General features: G+C 31.9%; 1 protein-coding gene across 2 annotated transcripts in view; it reads right to left on the bottom strand.

Annotated features, from left to right (window-relative positions):
* The window catches only part of LOC124532738 (jmjC domain-containing histone demethylation protein 1), a 35,625-nt gene that overhangs the window by 14,133 nt on the left and 2,134 nt on the right, over window positions 1-19,358 (bottom strand). For both annotated transcript variants that reach the window (XM_047107787.1, XM_047107788.1), the window contains exons 3-7: window positions 3,165-3,276; window positions 2,139-2,303; window positions 1,357-1,492; window positions 1,106-1,233; window positions 493-642 (exon numbers count right to left, since the gene is read on the bottom strand). In XM_047107787.1, the coding sequence (XP_046963743.1) occupies window positions 493-642; window positions 1,106-1,233; window positions 1,357-1,492; window positions 2,139-2,303; window positions 3,165-3,276 (691 nt within the window). The remainder of the gene's footprint in view (window positions 1-492; window positions 643-1,105; window positions 1,234-1,356; window positions 1,493-2,138; window positions 2,304-3,164; window positions 3,277-19,358) is intronic.

Below are 19,358 nucleotides of genomic sequence, written 5' to 3'. Positions count from 1 at the left end.
TGTCTTGAAAGGGGGGGGGGGTTGGTTTTGATAAAAATCACGAAAATAACACAAGGGGGTGGGGGGGTGTAGTAAGATATCTCGTGTGTTTATTTTTTCGTCTAATGCGCGATTTTTAAACAAATGTAGTCCTTAATTTCAGAATAAAATAAGATTATAGTTTATACCTGTATTTAAATTAAGATAATATTCAGAAAATTTTAAGATTCGTTGTAGGTACTAAAAATACATGTGATGTTGAGAAGGGGGAGGGGGTGTGGTCTTAAACCTCACTACGTATCACCAACGGGTGAGAGGGGGGGGTTAAAAAATGCTAAAAAAAGATCACGTGATTAATGGACAACCCGTTTACTGAATTGTATTTTTACAACGTTTAACTAGTGAATAGTTAAACGTTACAAAAATGTTTTAAAAAATTGATATATTAGGTAAAATAGTAATTATTTTATTCCAGTGTCTATAAATAGTCATGACATATATATTTTAAATTACCTTAGTAACATCTTCAACTTGAGCAATTTTGAGTTGCTTCTCTATCCCAAACTGGTGCAGGAAATTACCGCCGAAGACGAGAGAGTCGCTCGGCGTGTACACAGCGTGGATCCAACCGGTTGGGATGAAAAATGTGTAACCAGCTTGCAGCTGTGGAAACAAAAAGTAATAATCACTTGCTTTCGCTCTACAACAACAACAGCCTGTAAATTCCCACTGCTGGGCTAAAGGCCTCCTCTCCCTTTGAGGAGAAGGTTTGGAACATATTCCACCACGCTGTTCCAATGCGGGTTGGTGGAATACACATGTGGCAGAATTTCTATGAAATTTGTCACATACAGGTTTCTTCACGATGTTTTCCTTCACCGCTGAGCACGAGATGAATTATAAAGACAAATTAAGCACATGAATCAGCGGTGCTTGCCTGGTTTTGAACCCGTATTCATCGGTTAAGATGCGCGCGTTCTTACCACTGGGCCATCTCGACGCTTTCGCTCTACTAGTTACTAATAAACTTCCTTCTTAAATTCAACTATTGACCCTATCTTAGATGTTCAAACATTTAATATATAAGTTTTATTAATGAGCAATCAGCTTGGAAATAAATACTTACATGAACTCTAATGCATTTCTCAACTGTATCTCCAAAGAAAACGTCAGATTGTTTGCCAGAGAGAACCCATTTCTCGTAGAGTTGAAGATTCTTTTCAGTCGGCGGAATGAGCCAGAAAACTTTTGCACCTGAAAGATATTGTATTAAATTAAATGTGCAATTGCTTGTACAGATATTATTTATCACTTTTAAGAGCTTATAAATTATATATATACATATATAGATTATAGAAACAAGGTGATTTAAATTACCTCTGAGAATATGGTACCAAACAGATGTGCCACCAAAGTCAATGTGGAAATCAGTGTAGCAACCCTTTACTGACATAAGACAGTACTTTTGCACCTTCGGATACATCATGTCGTCTAAAGCATTGGTAGATTCAGTCTGGAAAGAGAAAATAATATACATAAATCATCATCACTGGCTTTTAAGTTTCCCACATATTTCAAGAGTCAAAAATATGGACAATAAATACATATGTAGACAAAAAAAATATATGTCAAAAAAAATATATTTAGACTCTTCCAATTGAAGACTGAACTATAAAAAACAAAACTTAGATTTAAGTATTCCGCATGATTTTCTCAGTTCAGCTATATTGTGCACTACTAACAACTCCTGTACTACTGGTGAATAGGTATCTTAATTAATGAGGAACTCATAGTAATTGTATTTATACTACTTAACTACTCATAACAATTTTGTCAACGTACAAAACGCAACTTTCCCTGAATACATAGAGAATATCATCAGATCTCAACCAATGAGATCGCCTCAATTTCGATTTCAATGCTCTTTATTTGGTTTTTGTCTCGTAATGGTTAGAACAGACTATATATTACAATCTTCTGCTTCTCATATTCACCAATTTATATTAGCAATGTCAATATCTTATCAACAAGTTATAGTTATACTAATAAATACTAATAAATAAATATACAATCCGGGTCAATTAAGAAGTACTGTGACAAAATATTCTTTATTTGAAATACTTGTTATAAAACGTCTTATCATTGAGTTAACGGTTTACCTGTTGGTCTTTCAGATGGCGAGGCCAAACGGTGTCCACCCAGTCGATGAGGCGCACGATGCGAGGCGCCTGCACGTAGTTCTCGAGGCGAGTGTGGGAGAACTCCAGTGAGATCACATTCAACAGCCTCTCTTTGTTGGCGTCGTCGTAGTACCGTTGCCAATCCTATAACATTAACAAAAACAATCTTGAAATACATTATAGAATATGAGATTCATTATTATACGACGACTTTCATGGTCGAGTGGTATGTACACCGGTTTTCATGGGTACGCCACTCTGAGGTCCCGGGTTCGATTACTGGCCGAGTCAATGTAGATTACCATTAGTTTTCTATGTTGTCTTGGGTCTGGGTGTTTGTGGTACCGTCGTTACTTCTGATTTCCATAACACAAGTGCTTCAGCTACTTACAATGGGATCAGAGTAATGTATGTGATGTTGTCTCATATTTATTTATTATGGTTTGAATATTTATTGAGTGAATTATATATGTAATATATACTGATATTATAAATGCGAAAATAACCCTGTCTGATACGTTTTCTGTGATGAAAATTAGGTGGGAAGGAAGCCTGAACCCAAAAAAAAACATACAACATTTTTGTGCAGGCAGGCTGGTTAGTTTTTTATACCTAACGCCTGACGAGGAACCCCTGAAACACGAGCTCAGCCGCCGTGAGCGTCCCTAGTGGACGTGGTGTTTGTATAAATAATATATAAGTCACCGTAAGATTACAAAATTCGTTATACTATAATCTGTCTCGTTAGATTGTTATCTAATATAAAATAATATGATTGCAATTTAACGTATTTTTAAATTGAAGAAGAGCTGAAAGAGTCCAGACTGTTCGTTTGTATGAACACTTTCGCGTATTTTTACTATGTGGCTTTAAGTCAAAATTAACGCAATTGAATTATTTTTTTAATAAAATATATTAAACCGCAATGCTTACAAAGAAGTTTGTATATTTTTAAGGGTATTAAAAATTTTAAAAAATACGATTTTGTTTGAAATCGTCCAGTACCTTCATAGTCATCTCAATGTTTTTCTGTGTGTTTACATCCATAACGTCGAGAAGGCGCCGAGAGCCGACGCACATGCGCACATCGTTCACCGTGAAGTTGCTGGTTGGTACCCTGTAAACAAAGAAAAAAATAATTAAAATTTGCTGATATATTACTCTTCCTTTATAAATCTTCATCGAGATGGCCCAGTGGTTAGAACGCGTGCATCTTAACCGATGATTACGAGTTCAAACTTGGGTGCTTAATTTGTCTTTATAATTCATCTCGTGCTCAGCGGTGAAGGAAAACATCGTGAGGAAACCTGCATGTGACAAATTTCATAAAAATTCTGCCACATGTGTATTCCACCAACCCGCATTGGAACGGCGTGGTGGAATATGTTCCAAACCTTCTCCTCAAAGGAGAGGAGGCCTTTAGCCCAGCAGTGAGAATTTATAGGCTGTTGTTGTTGTTGTTATAAATCTTCATTCAAATAAACATAATATGAAGCTAGTTTATAGTATTAATGTTTATACATATTTTAGTTTCAAGCGTCCATACGGTTTGCTGCGAGCGCTCGCGTTAGTAGCGCTCTGTCGGTCTTCGAGGTGAGACGTATACAAAGTTTTCATCAACACTTCCGAGCCGATCCCCGCAACCGACTTATAATTTACCGCAAGATGAAATCTTTTATTATCCGTCAGTAGAATTTTCACACGTAATAACGAAAATTTCAACCAATCACGTTACTTTACCTACGTATATTGTGATAAAGAGTTCAACATATACTTATTTCAGTTTCAACGGAGATCATTTTTATTAGGCTTTTACGTAATATAGACAATACTATATAAGTACAATATATATGTATATATTAACGAATTACTACTATGATATTATGAAATCTCTGATACTGTAGGTTGTACTGGACAGGCAACTAGTATGTAATCCTAACATATATATCCCTACGTATGCTTAGATCTTTAAAATTACGCAACGGATTTTTAAGCGATTATTTTCGAATGGAAGGTTTTTGTATATAATACCTGTACAATATGGTAAAGAAACAAGAAAAATCTATAGTAAATTTAGTATCGATAGTATAATAATACAATGTAGTTTTATGTACGTATTAAATGATATTCAGTATTATATAGTTTGTATAGCAACACATTTTATACAATTGTCTTTTAAGTAACACAGATCCGACAGAGTACAATGAAACAAGGGCTGAAGTGAATTTAATTAATGAGATTTAAGCGAGTATACATAATCCTTTACTTGTTTATGAGGTGAAATAACCAGAGTCTGATGCGAAACATTCTGTTATTTGCTACTTCTTTACGCCCTTTTGGACTTTAAGGACACTCAGCGGACGACCCAGTTTCTAGACTTTTTTACCGTGCAACTTATGTCTCATTAACCGTGACAATTGAAAAGTCGTTTATATGGCAAGTTAATTGTAAATTATAATAATATATGATTGGATGACTTAATAAGGTCATTGCTCTCATCGTTTTGTTATTTTGGAAAATCAGACGAGCGAATATTCAGCTGAATGGTAAATAGCTTGAGGGCACTCCAAGTCAGAAGAATCAGACTTCTTAATGATGAGTGAGTGGCTCCCATTCCGAGGAGCCAGCACAAAGCTCTGGCTAAATAACAAAGTTACTTAGTACCATCAACAAATATACCTGCTAGCTAAAGAAAAGAAATTGTCTCACTCGTAAACTAAACCTACATCAAGCTACGCCATCGCTGATTGGTAGTTAATTTACTTTTAACACGATAAGCATAAATTTAGCTGTTAAATGGTACCCAGGTTTAAATGGCCCACTTCTGTGGCTTCATTATTTTTTATCTAAAGTGTATTTAATGTGAATATTAAAAGATTACACAAAGACAACTGATGTTTAAGTAATCATCTTCAAAACTTTCAACCATACTCTATTATTTACTAACTGACAGTTTTAATTTTTTTATTTTACTTATTTATTATTAAAAATAATCTTGACGCCAAAAGCAATGCCAGTTAACAATCTAAAACACCCGGGGAACTACTTTAGACCTTTCAACAAAACTACAACGGTCATCAAAATCGGTGCAGCTATCTATGAAAACATTATTACATTTAACATCCACAGAAGAATTATATGCATACATAAAGCATATAATTGCTTTTTACGAAATACTTAGATACATAAGCATTGGTAATGTAAAACATATACACATAATTATTAGGATTGTATGAAGTTACACTAATGTAAAAAAATCAATCAATGGAACTATAAATGCGCAATATAGTCATTCACAGGCCGTTCTTGATCAATTTGTAGTAATAGCGTTGAATTTTACTTCCAACGTTTCACTTTACCTCGTATAGCTATAAATGCACTTCCACACTCAATCATGTTTCACGGAACATATTGAAACAAGTTTTCCAAATTTAAAATTACGTTTGTTTTTTTTTTTTTTTTTTGTTATAATCGCATTCCAATCGTGTTATGTATTTATATTTTTTAAATATAAATCTATACGTTTGTATGTAACCGAACTCCGTGCGTGACTGAACGGTTCGACCGTTATCGATAAAATATTTGATGGTTAATTGAAGTTAATCTATCGACAAACATAATATCGTTTGTATCTTTCTGTCATACAATAATAAACAAAATATACACTGCAATGGATCCCCATACTAATGCAGGCAAGTAGACTCAAATTTGCAGCATTCGCGCATTAAATAATTTAAAGTACTCATGTACATACAATATCTATTTACTACTTACTAGCTGTGCCCGAGACCTTATACGCGTTTGAATTTAACAAAAAAAGAAATATTGTAGCCTACGTTGCTCCCTATTATATCAGTTATCTTCCAATGAAAGTTTCATCAAAATCGGTCCAGCCGTTCCAACAGATTAGCCAGAACAGACAGACAAAAATTGTAAAAAATATTATTTTGGTATATGTACCGTGTACCATATATACGAGTAAAGGGTTATTATAATATTACAAACAGACACTCTAATTTTATTATATGTATAGATATAGATAGATTTTAAATGCAAATATATAATGCCTTTGCTATTGACCATCTATTAGCAACCGGTCTGAGAGCACATGGCGTTGCACCTGCTCGGGGTAAAGAGCAATTGCAACTATGCGGTTACTTTAAATTATATATCCTTTCTTCATATCATAAATACATACGTGCCGTGTGCGGGAAATTGTTTTTATTAATAAAACATAAAGTAGTAAACGCCCGCGGCTTCGCCTTCTAGAATTTATTCGTCAGGTGTTAAGGCTATGTAGCCTATGTACAATCGGAGTAAGAAAACCTTCGTCAGTTTTTTCAAATTAATTCCTTATTCTTATTCCTTAGTACCTTTTGAAACTAAAATAGTGCAACATCTTTGGACTACATCTAGTTTTATGTCAATATGAAATCTTTTTATTGGCGTAATTAGACATTCCATATTTAAATTAGATATGATATCTTCTACTGAATTCAAAATATGTGTCTATGTCTCATATATACCAGCACACGAAAATAGCATGGCAGAATTTCTATGAAATTTGACACATACAGGTTTCCTCGCGATGTTTTCCTTCACCGCTGAGTTCGAGATGAATTATAAAGACAAATTAAGCACATGAATATTCAGCGGTGGTGCGGTGGCGGGCCTGGGTTTGAACCCGCAATCATCGATTAAGATTTAAGATGCACGCCTTCTAACCACTGGGCCATCTCGGCATTATGAGTTAAACTAATACAATAAAAATTATTAAAATACAAAAAAGACAACTTATTAGGAGCCGATATAAAGAATAATTCGTAATATTAACTTAGTTGCAGTTTAAAGTCAATATTAAAATATACGTGTAACTTACATTATGTTTTAGGTTGACACCGATCATGACCATAAAAAATCGTTAGAAAAAACCATAAAGTGTCCTCCTCTAAATTTTACTTTTTTTATTAATCCTCGTAATATACAAAACTGTATAAATCTATACATATAATAAAGTTGGAGTTTCTGTTTGTAATATTAAAATAGCTCTTTCTACTCAATGCATATGTATGTATACACGGTACATATACCAAAATAACATTTTTACAATTTTTGTCTGTCTGTCTGACTGACTTTTCCGGCTTATCTATAGACTTCACTAATGTTTTTTTTTTTTTGTTAAATACAAACGCGTACAAGGTCGCGGGCACAGCTAGTGTAATATATATATGTATATATACATAAGTCGGAGAAGCATCATTCTTGTTTATTATATACACGTAATCTAGGGCTGACATGGGCAAATTATTAAAACTTTTCGGTATATATTTACTTTAAAAAAATGGCGCTCTTTCTACATTTTCTAAAGACGCGAAATACAATCTATCACTTGTCGCATGCCACTCGCACTTCACACATAATATGTCCGTCTATTAACGGCGACCGCTCTTTGTTATAATTACCATCATTAACGAAATAATTAAAACAAAGTATCTTCGGAATAACTTGTAAAGTATCGACACAAGTATATAAATATTGAAATACCTTAAAGTTGTCATTAAACAGTATGGAAATGGAATAGCATATTGAGGAAGGCGTTAAAGGGGTTCGCCCTTCACCAAGGTTAAAAGTCAAATATTAAATTCTGGTGTATCTTTAGTATATTTTGAAGCATAAAGTAACAGCTAACATTGTGACAATTTTGTGCATTATTATTATATTATTCAAACAATTGTTTATAATAGTGTGATTACATATTATTTATTTTTTATTTTATGATTAAGTTACGGTTGTATGTGTATTATTTCATTTTTAACAAGAACCACGGCTCTCAATTGCCAAAGGTTTTTTAAATTTAACTCAATACATTTTGGCATTTTATATTTTTAATCTTAATACTGAACATCAGTAGATCTTCGCAGGAGCTAGTTTCGAGCTAGTCATATTCGTAAAAGACGTGGCACACACTGGCTTTACATACATCTTTTATCTGTATCTGTATTATGAACTAATAATTTATAATTTTACGATTATTTTATTTATCAGTTTAAATATATGATATTTTAACACGACATGCATAAATTAGGCTGCTATAATTGTAGCCAGGTTTAAATGGTGTCACTTTGTGGCTTCATTACTATTATTCTTTCAGACAACTTATTTTTACGTAAAACCTTATTAATTACTAACTGATTTGTTTATTATTTTACTTATCTCTAATTTTTATTTGATAATTTTTTTTATTTATTTATTAATAAAAAAAAAATCCTGGCGACCTATAAGGTCGTAACGTACAAATATGATATTTTTGTAATATCGTTCAGCATTGCTTCACGTTTTGTTTCTTTTTTTTTCGACAAGTAAGCCGTGAAATGAATAGGAAATGGACATTCTGAAATCCAATCGAAGCTCCCATCATTCGATTTGTTATGAAAAAATATTTGATTGGGATTTGTTTTTTGATTCGGTTTAGTTGTTCAATCATGTCGCTCACCTCAGCGTCTGAAGCTGAAAATCGAGGAAATAATATGTGTTCATACATTTATCTCTAAGACCATAAGATAAACTACTTTGATTTACGCTCGAGAGGTATCTGTCTAATAAATAAATACAGTCTTCGAGTTCTTCAGAGGATTCTGAGTGTATTTGGAGATCATTTTGCATAGAATATAGGAAATAACCGAAGAGACACCCGTTATTGATTTTACAACAGTTTTTAATGATGCTAGATCTCGATCGAGTATACGTCGGCTGTACATTCGCAAGTGATGTGATACCATGATCAATTTTGGACACAGCGATCTATCTCATGAGACCAACTATACACAGGACATATTGCAGTGCTCAAGCGTCTGCACAAATACGAAGGACTCTCTATTCTGTCACTCAGTTCAACCAATGGGACGGTAAATCCGACACGACTTGATTCACCGGAACATGAGGATGTACACGCTTCGAAAAACATATTAATTGATCCAGATGTCTGTTAGAAAGCAGAGTAACAACAAGCACTTGACAATTTTGGTGTTATTTGGAGCACAATTATTGAAGAACCATTCCAAATAAAAAAAATGCAAGACACCATTAAATCAAAGACAGATTTAAGAATCGAAGCGTAATGGTCAATAATAAGATTAATTATTTTAAGTTTATAAATTCTTCTGAACGACGTCATATCATGTCATGTCAACACAGTATACATTATACCAAACCACGTAAGTATTTTGAATAAACTACCATCAAAATTTAAGTGACAAACAGAGATATAGGTATCTCGAAAACACTTGATTAAGAGTTGATCTCCACTGAACTTAGGGTTACCACGAGGCATACGGATAAAGCCGGATACAGTTAAGCTTTTAGCATGTGATTGGTAATAGGAACGAATGATTAATAATTAAAACGGAGTCATTTAATTTTATAAAAGTCACATCAGTTTCAAAACAGTTCATCTCAAATTTAATGATAATATTTTTACAAGTTAATTTATTGTTACAAGTAATAAAATATTACTATAGCCAAATCGTCAATAATTTTCGGTCTAACCTAACGCCCAGTTATACTAGCTAATTTGTCCTGATATTGGGTTTCAAAACTTGGTAGCCCTGAACATATCTGAAATGCACGTACGGTCCGACCACACTATTAATTTTCCATTTGAGCACTTAGATAGCAACACAACATTCGACTACTTATAAAAATGTTGCTGAAATTTTAGTGAAAACTTAGAACATTATGCTATTACGCTTCTCATAATTCGACTGGATTTTCGAATGATATATGCTGAATTTTGTTAGAGATAAAAATTTCCAACCGATTGTTTTACAATCATTTTCTTTGTTAAATAAACTGAGGTCGAAAGGTATAGGTAGGTTGTTTGTTATACATATACATTACAATTAAAAGAACAAGGGATATTTTATGACTCCCAAGTTTGGTTTCATTTGGTACAAACTGTGATTACCATTAACCACTAACTTAACTTTTTAGTTATTTATATCTCCCACAATACCATTGCTATGTGCAAAGGTTGCATTATCATTTTGTCGTACTTCATTTACCTCCCTTTAATATAATACCTGATTGACAAGTAGCATAATTTTATGAATCATTGATATTCATTAAGTATTTAAAATCGAAAAGTATCACCTTTTGTTTTTTTTTTTGAGGTACAACATTTATAATTAAAGATATTATGGACATAATCTCAATCATTAATAAAAATAAATAATAAATATGAGACAACATTACATACATTACTCTGTACTGTTTTGGAAAATCAGAAGTAACCAAAATAAAAGGTACCACAAACACCCAGACCCAAGACAACATAGAAAACTAATTTTTATCTACATCGACTCGGCCGGGAATCGAACCCGGGTCGGAGTGGCGTACCCATGAAAACCGGTGTACACAACACTCGAACACGGAGGTCGTCATTACGTCAATCATTCCAACTTCGAGCTATGTGACATAAAACTACATATAGGGCGGTATCTATCAGCGGGCGGGCATAATTGCATCTCTCTCGGACACGATAATTCCGGGAAAAGGCTTGATGGCTGAAGCGCTGCGTAGTTGTATTTAAAAGATCCGACCTGTATCACCTAATATGATTTTCATCGATTTAGATTAAAAGCGTGAAATACATATTGCAATATTAAAAATGCGCATATTCCACTACAGCCTTATGAGATTTTACTTGACAATTTTATAATTAAATTATTTTTCTTACTTAAAAAAATCATCAATCACTAACCGGTTTAATGAAGAGAAATGTATTAAATATTCATAATTGAAATTACATTGCAAAGTTAAACCCAACAAAGGTAATAAAAATATTGGACAAAACCTTATCAGACAGTCTAAAGCAAAAGGCGGCATAACATAAAATAAAGAAAAACAATTATGTATATCCAAAATCTGAAATAAGACTGAGGTCTGTTACTTTTGATAAGATCTTCCTTACCATAAACATTATTGGCGCGGAACGCATAACTCTGTCACTAATACCCTAATCAATATAAGTGAATAAAGCACTGAATATCATATAGTGATTAAAATTGTTTATGACGATGGACTGATTTATTTTGATAAATGAATCATAAAAATTCGCGTAAAGTATTATTTGATGATTTGATCATTAAATAATATACAAACAAATTTTGTTTTGCAATTTAAATAATTATAACACAACTTTTCCAAAATAGTATAAATTAAAAATGCAAACATGTCCGTGTCAATCTTTCTAGTCAGCAGAATAATGTATTACAAAACAATTCTGCAAGGATGTCTGTTTGAATCTGTAAATGTTTGCAAATGCCATAAGCCACGTAACATATTGTCTTACAAACGTTAGACAAGTTTATCTTCACATGAAAGAATCTTCTACTTGCAAAAACAATACAGAGCAAATGTAATGCGTTATACTCTATCAAGGTCAAAACCACTGAACCGATTTTGATAAAATTATATATGAAGCCAGCTTGAACCCTAAATGAGGACAAAGGCTACAGCTTACATCTGATAACCGATCCCTAAAATTCAAGTGAAGCTACGGGCGACAACTAGTATAATTATAAATGTGAAAGTAATTTTGTCTGTTACCACTTCACGCTTAAAGCGCTGAACCGATTTGGGTTAAATTTTGTATGGTGATAATGAGTTTTGGATAGGACATAAGCTTCTTTAAACTTACCTCTCGAGGGAACAAAATGTGCGCTATAAGGTTTAATAATTTACATACAGGTAAAGCGTTCAGTAAGGGTAATATATATTTGTAACTATAAAGATACAAAATAATTAGGTAATCAAAAATTACCTAGAGATCACTTCATTACACATATTGACATATACATAAAATTAAAGTTATATGAAATGGGTTCATGCCTCGATATTAACCAAGATAGTAATATAGCAACAAATTATCTATTATTATTGTTCATAAATAATACATAATATTACCGTGATATAGTGTTACCTAAACAAATATAAATTGACCTGATTTGAACAAGTGAATTCGTAACACACGTACAATCGAAAACGAGGGATTTGCACGAGTATTAGGTACAATCACACTGATTGATAAGATCGAGCTTATCAGCTACGAGTTAAACTAATTTTCGTTTACTTCATATACAACTGCGAATCGAATCAATATTATTTAAGATCATTTATTAACATTATAATATTGTTTATTTGGTATTAAAACTTTATATATACAAATTATATTTTGCGAGAATACTTTGCATTTCTATCTATATTGTATTTAATCCGATAAGTTTAAAATTGCTATAAATATAATATTAGTGCACAGAATAGGGTAAAAGAGTCGTAACGGCCCTGTGGTTAGAATACGTGAATGTTAACCGATGATTGCATGTTTGAATCGACCGAACCGCTGTTTTTTCATGTGCTTATAATTCATCTATTTGACAGTGAAGTAAACATTGCAGGGAAACCTATATGTGACAAATTTCAAAGAAATTCTATCACATGTGTATCCACAAAGCTGCATTGGTGTAGCGTAGTGGAATAAGATAGGTACCTACTATTAAAAGGAAGGAAACTGTAACAGGTTCTTTTACTGTTTCTTATGTTACAAATCCATAACTAAATCTCGATCATGATGTAAAAATGTTCAGTGATAGCCTAAAATAAATAAATAGAATAATATAAATAAATATTTTCAAAAGAAATGAAAAATTTTGTAGGTAACGTGCAATATAGCTGAAATATTAGCAAATATCTTGGCATACATAAATCAAATGTTTATCCGTATTTCTTCTTCGATTAAAATATACCACATATAATATAATATATAAAAAAGCCACAATAGGGAATAAAAATTCGGACTAGAAAACCATAACAATAGTTCAACGATCCTTGACATATGGATAGCATTACTTACACACAATAACAAAGAGCAAATACTCAAAGAAAATGTTTATTTTTTCTGTCTTAATTCAATTTGTACCTCATGAGTATATTTTATCTGTGAACGACTTTTTCCCGCGATAAGGTTATATAGTAAACAAAGAAATGACTTTTAAATCTTGTTACATATTCACTACTTTAACTCTCGACCTCCTAACAAGAAGTAGACCATAGCGCAGGAATATGTAATTGCTATAAATTTTAGCTTCGCTAGCGTTTAAAATTTTATTTAAACCTCCATGATCGTATGATTAAGGATATTTTGCATAAATAACAAAAAAATACACAATAATATTAAGATAATAAATGAAAATTTTCAATTACTCGAATTGATAAAACGTAGCTTCGTAAGACATTGAATAATATGATTTTACAAAAGCATTAACAAGAACGTACAAAATGCTACTGCTCCTGAAGGAATCTTTGTACGCAAAGGTTCCTAAGTAATAAGACAGTTCACATGTTAAACCACACTTTGGAAATGAAATGAATCTTGACAGTGGGGCTTTATACAAGGTCTAGGTAGCTACTACCCAGACATCTGGTATTCTGGCAAAAGGCAATACTTATAATTGTTCTGTTTCGACTGTCAGTGAGCCAGTGTATGTCTGTACATAAGGAAGATAATTTAAACAAGTGTCGCATTGGCGATGTAAGAAAAAGTTAACATTTCTTACAGCGCCAATGTTTCTTGCCAATGGCCGGTGATGGCCAATAACACAGAAACCGTTTCTTTCATCGATTATTCTCAGATCTAAATAATATTTACTTTGATTATCATAGAATCAATACCACAGGTTATAAAAAAAAATTGCTGCAAGTCACACAACTAGCGACATGACATAACTTCGTCCATATAACAACTTGTAAGCTTCGCACGTGACATTGGCGAAATAATCTGTGCCCTCTGGGCACAAATAAAAGCCATATTAAAAAAAAAAAGCTTGTAAGCTACCGTGATTTTCTCCTCAAATTATAATCAATCCAAAATCTAAATATAACATCGAAAATGTTATCCGGAAAAGTGTGCCAATAAAATCGAGATATTTATATAATCGAAATATTATATTACATTTCAATATTATAATAACAAAGGTGAAAACTCCAGTTTATTCACAATAAACTACTGGACGATACCGACGAAGAAAATGAAAATCAATTTCCGTTAAATATAGTTTTCATACAGAAATATATTTGTTCTTAGGTACTAGGATCGCATAACTCGAAAGGATATCGAATAAAGCTTCTGAAAAAGTAAAATGGTTTGACAGTACAGTTATTGGCACGCAGATTGAAGAAAGATATTTTAATTGGTCCACATCTAAGATCAATTTAAATCTTAAATTATATAAATAATATTAAATTCGTCGGTAAGGCACATTTAGTGAGGAATAATATAGTATAGGCCGAGCTCGCCTGGAAGAGATAACGCAGTTGCTTATGCAATGCCATATTTTGTTTTAACTGTTTAGTCTTGGTGTACGATAAAGTGAATTATTATTATCATGAACATGTGTTTGCAGGGCGACTTTATAAACGACCAGAGCTAAGTATAGCCTTCTGGCATTGTAAAACAATTGCATAAACCATGCCAACTAAGGAATCTAAGATGTTATACGTACTGGCACACTTGTCATTAAAACTGGAACATTACTATACTAGGTATTCATTCACGTGTACATGTAAAAACATTGGTGAGAGTCGTTACTGAATATTAAAACCGACTTGCACTTAGGGGCGATTCTACTAAATTAATAAATATTATACGACAACACATGACACTGAGTCGAGATGGCCCAGTGGTTAGAACGCGTGCATCTTAACCGGTGATTACGGGTTCAAACCCAGGCAAACACCGCTGTTTCACGTGCTTAATTTATCTTTATAATTCATCTCGTGCTCAGCGGTGAAGGAAAACATCGTGAGGAAACCTGCATGTGAAAAATTTCATAGAAATTCTGCCACATGTGCATTCCACCAACCCGCATTGGAAATGCGTGGTGGAATATGTTCCAAACCTTCTCCTCAAAGGGAGAGGAGGCTTTTAGCCCAGCAGTGGGAATTTACAGGCTATTGTTGCTGTTGTCTACGACACTTCTTATTACTTCTATCTAACGAATTCGTGTTAGTGGAATAAGAAACTGGTTAAAGGGCATCGATTACGTTCTAATTCATTTGCGATATAATTTGAATTAGTAGAATTGACCCCTGGTCGTATCATCTATGATATTACAAATATATTTAAGTAATTTAGAAATAGTACAATCAATATACACTTGAAAGTTTTCACGTACCATTTCCCCGGCCGTACCTACTCGACCGTTAATGCCCGGTACCTGCCCACGTCCGAAGCGCAATTTTGCTATAGCTTATGTTTACTATGCGTAAACAAAATAAATATCTGGTCGGAGTTCACTTATTATATCGATGAAACTAATTCCATTAAAACTTACAAGTACAGTAAGCTGTTTTCCGTAGACTAGAATATATTTTTTTTTAAATATTTATTAAAAAGTTTTTTAGATAGCCATTTCTTGATTTATTAAAAGTGCAACTGCTAAGTTTCTGCATTCTAAACCATGGTGCTTGTAAAAGACGATTCGAATTGGTTATATTATATTCAGATTTTATGAAGTAATTTTAAAACCCAAAAATAACCAGCAATTCAATGGAATTGAAACACAAAAAACAACGTATTCATAGCGCTGCATAAAATGTCGAAACCTATCAATATATAGATTGAGTGATATAATAAAATCTCAAATAAAAATACGCGTTATCCAAAAAAATCAACAGAGCCAAGTATTAACCCTTTTGGACCATCAACCCTAATGAAATGTCAAAAGTCGTCATCGATCGAATTTTGTGATATTACTATTTTCTGTATAATTCAAGGTCACAAGAACATTTGGCAAAAAGATAACCAAAACTGTAATGTCCTAAATTGTTAGTAATTTTCGAAGAATAAAAGCTATATGAAATCTATACTAGAGAGGGATAACTTTTAAGGTTCCTTAGCCAAATGGCAAAAACGGAACCCATATATGGGTATAAAATTCATCAGGTCTCTCTGTCTGTCTGACAGACCTTATGTCACGACCACTTTTTTCGAAACTATAAGTACTATACTGTTGAAGCTAAGTAGTTATATACTGTAAACTGCATTAGGATTTCCACAGGAAAGAATAAAAAAAAAAGTAATCGATTTTGGGGTTCTCATACATAGTACTGAAACTCAAAAAATTATATTTTCATTAAGCCGTTACACTTGAGGTAGGTATCTATAAATAGATCGAGCCAAATTGAACTTCTTATAACTACTTGTATTTTCTCAAAACAATACAGATTTATTTAATTTAATTAATTAAACAACGTTATTTATAGGAGCACATTAGATGACATTCAATGTGATTAACAAAAGTTACGGCGTGACCTTTACAGGCGACGGAACGTAAACGATACGAGCGGTTAAATATTTGTTAGCGTAACTGGAACACTAAAGGTACGTCGATGTCATATTTATTACAGAAATGGAACAGGTATAATACAATTGGAATAAAAACCATCTGTCCGTCACATGTCAAGTCATTCAACTAACGTTACAAAAATGTTATTTCTCTAGTTCATTACTAAATATAATTATTATCAAATACTAATATACCAATTATACGGCGTGCGTAATCCACAAATTTCCAGACTGTATGGTAAACCAAAAACCGACTTCAATTTTTTCTTAAAATGTAATGTTACCAACATAAAAAAATTGATAAACTGCATTATTACCAACACATGTTTTTAATCAAAATCAAATTATGTATTAATTCGATAAAGTTCTAATGATTCTATTTAAAAATAGAATTCGTTTATTTCGAAACAATAACGAGAACGTAGTCTGAGAGATAGAGAACAAAATTGTATACTTGTCTTCTAGTTATCTTATAATCTTTCGGAAAGTGATGCTAAGTTTTACTCGTTTAAAAGTAACATTACGAAAACTGGTTAATAGTATCACCAGCAGTGTTATTAACACTCTACTATTTATATTATAAGACCTCTTCTATGTTGAACTACTCAACTGATGAGTGAGAATAAAAATATATATCAATAAAAATGTATTTTTAATTAAAAATGTCCTTTTTTACTAAACTAATTCTAAATCTTCCGTAAAACTTTCTATTTACACAACAAAGGCGTTAAAATATTATTCGCTAATATCCAATTCTTAGAACTTTCTAATAAAAAATTAGCAAAGCTATTTAGGACAGTTATAATATAAAATATAGTTTTATTCATTTAAAATGATAAATTACTACTTCTAAATTATTTTCATAGTTTATTTTTTTTTATTTAATTGAGTTTTAATAATTAACTATTATAACACTTTCAATTCTCATCTTTTAAGTTAAGTCAGAAAAATTAAGTTTAAGTCAAGTCTATGGAAAGTTTTGTTAAACTTTATGGTATTACCGATTCAGCCATATTTTTTTTTAAATAAATAAACACAAAGGGATTTCTTCAGCTGCTGTTCACGAGAGTCACGTAAAATTCAGAGACCTGTGTTTATCGTAATCGAACAAATAAAAAAAAAAACGAAAGTCACCTTCGCAGTCGACAATCGTTGAAAGAACTTGTGCTTTCACTATTATTTAAAATATAAACAAGTGAATACCGTTCCTAAGCAGTACAGATAAAAATAAACATCGTGATTGTTCCTTATTAACGTATTCACTTACCAATTTACGTAAACAATTATTGTTAATAGTCTATATTAAAAAATATATCATCATATTATAATAAAATAACTTTTAAGTTAAATTAGAACAACGAATCAAAATCATAGATCTTTGAATATTTTAAACTTAATCAAAAACAAGGGTTACACGAATAATAAATACACGCCTATCCCAACTTCTCTAGTTAAAACACACAGTTTAATTAAGATTATTTTAAAACCACTACCATGTTTTATATGATCTGTGAACTGTCATTGTCAAATGTAAATGTCAAAAATAGAATTACATGTATTCACATTAATCGAAGGTTGATAAACTTGAGATGTTTATATTTTAAAAAATATAACTTAAGTTATATTGATTATAAGCAGCAATGTATTGCACAATCGCACTCTAACTGTAATGTGAACGCAATCGTAATATTATGTACGCTTCTTTAGGCGTACGTGATCAGAAATGAATCACTTTGTCATACACAGATAATACATGCACAGTAAGCATATTGAAATGTTTCCTGTTTTATCTTAAACGGCAAATCTAGATCAATGTTTTTGGATTCGTTAGCACTATTCTTTTGTTTGTCTATAATTGTTGTCTGTTTATTACGTATTGCACAATAAAATATATTTCTTTATAGTGAGTACATAAATCTGCGGTCGAGTTTAAATTTAAGTTTAATTTAACTATAATACTTTGAATTTAATTTAATCATTAATTTTGAATAATATTTTAGATAATATTTTGGTGTTTAAGGTAATAACCATTTTTGTAATTTAGTTTATGTTTTCAAATATTATTATTGTTAGAATCTGCATGCGTAACTTAACCTACGCTTTAGGTTTAATCACATCAAAACGGACTATTTAAAATTACTTGTAACTGTTATTAGCTTGAAAAATTATTGTTTTTTTTTATAATATATTAACAACAACATTGTACCATGAAATTCAATTAATTTCACGATTTATTCATATGTTTTACTTTCCAATCGTGTACACATATCGCGGTATATACTATTTTAAAGTTTCACACGGCAACATTTACTTTATCCTTGACATTCAAATTCATGGACTCATGGATGAATTACCCATGTTGTTTAACTTTTTAGCCATAACATGTCTCTTTAGATCAGTTTTTGTTTTTAGATGAAGAAATTTTAAAAATCGAATGTTGCTATCATTTCGGTATATTACGCAAAAATAACAACTTCCACAAACCAATATTGCCTTCAATTAACTAGCCGAAGTTTAGAGCATGTAAAAAGTTTTTATTTAATTCGAATCGAGTTTTCACTTTCGATTATTCGCGTCCATTGGTGTCTAGTAAATCGCTTGGAACTTTAATGATAAGCAATAAAAATGCTAAGCACTAATCATTTCACGATATTCGTATAAAAACAATTGTACATAGCGATTAAAAATTAGGACAAGTGTGAATGCTTAATAATTTCAGCTATAAATCGTAATTAAATCGTTCTTAATTATTTTTTCTGTGATTTATATATTTTCTTTATGATTATATACCTAAGCAT

The sequence above is a fragment of the Vanessa cardui genome, chromosome 10 (assembly GCF_905220365.1).
Source record: "Vanessa cardui chromosome 10, ilVanCard2.1, whole genome shotgun sequence".
NCBI lineage: Eukaryota > Metazoa > Arthropoda > Insecta > Lepidoptera > Nymphalidae > Vanessa > Vanessa cardui.
The sequence above is the reverse complement of the archived record's forward strand: the minus strand, read 5'-3'. Positions and strand labels throughout refer to the sequence as shown.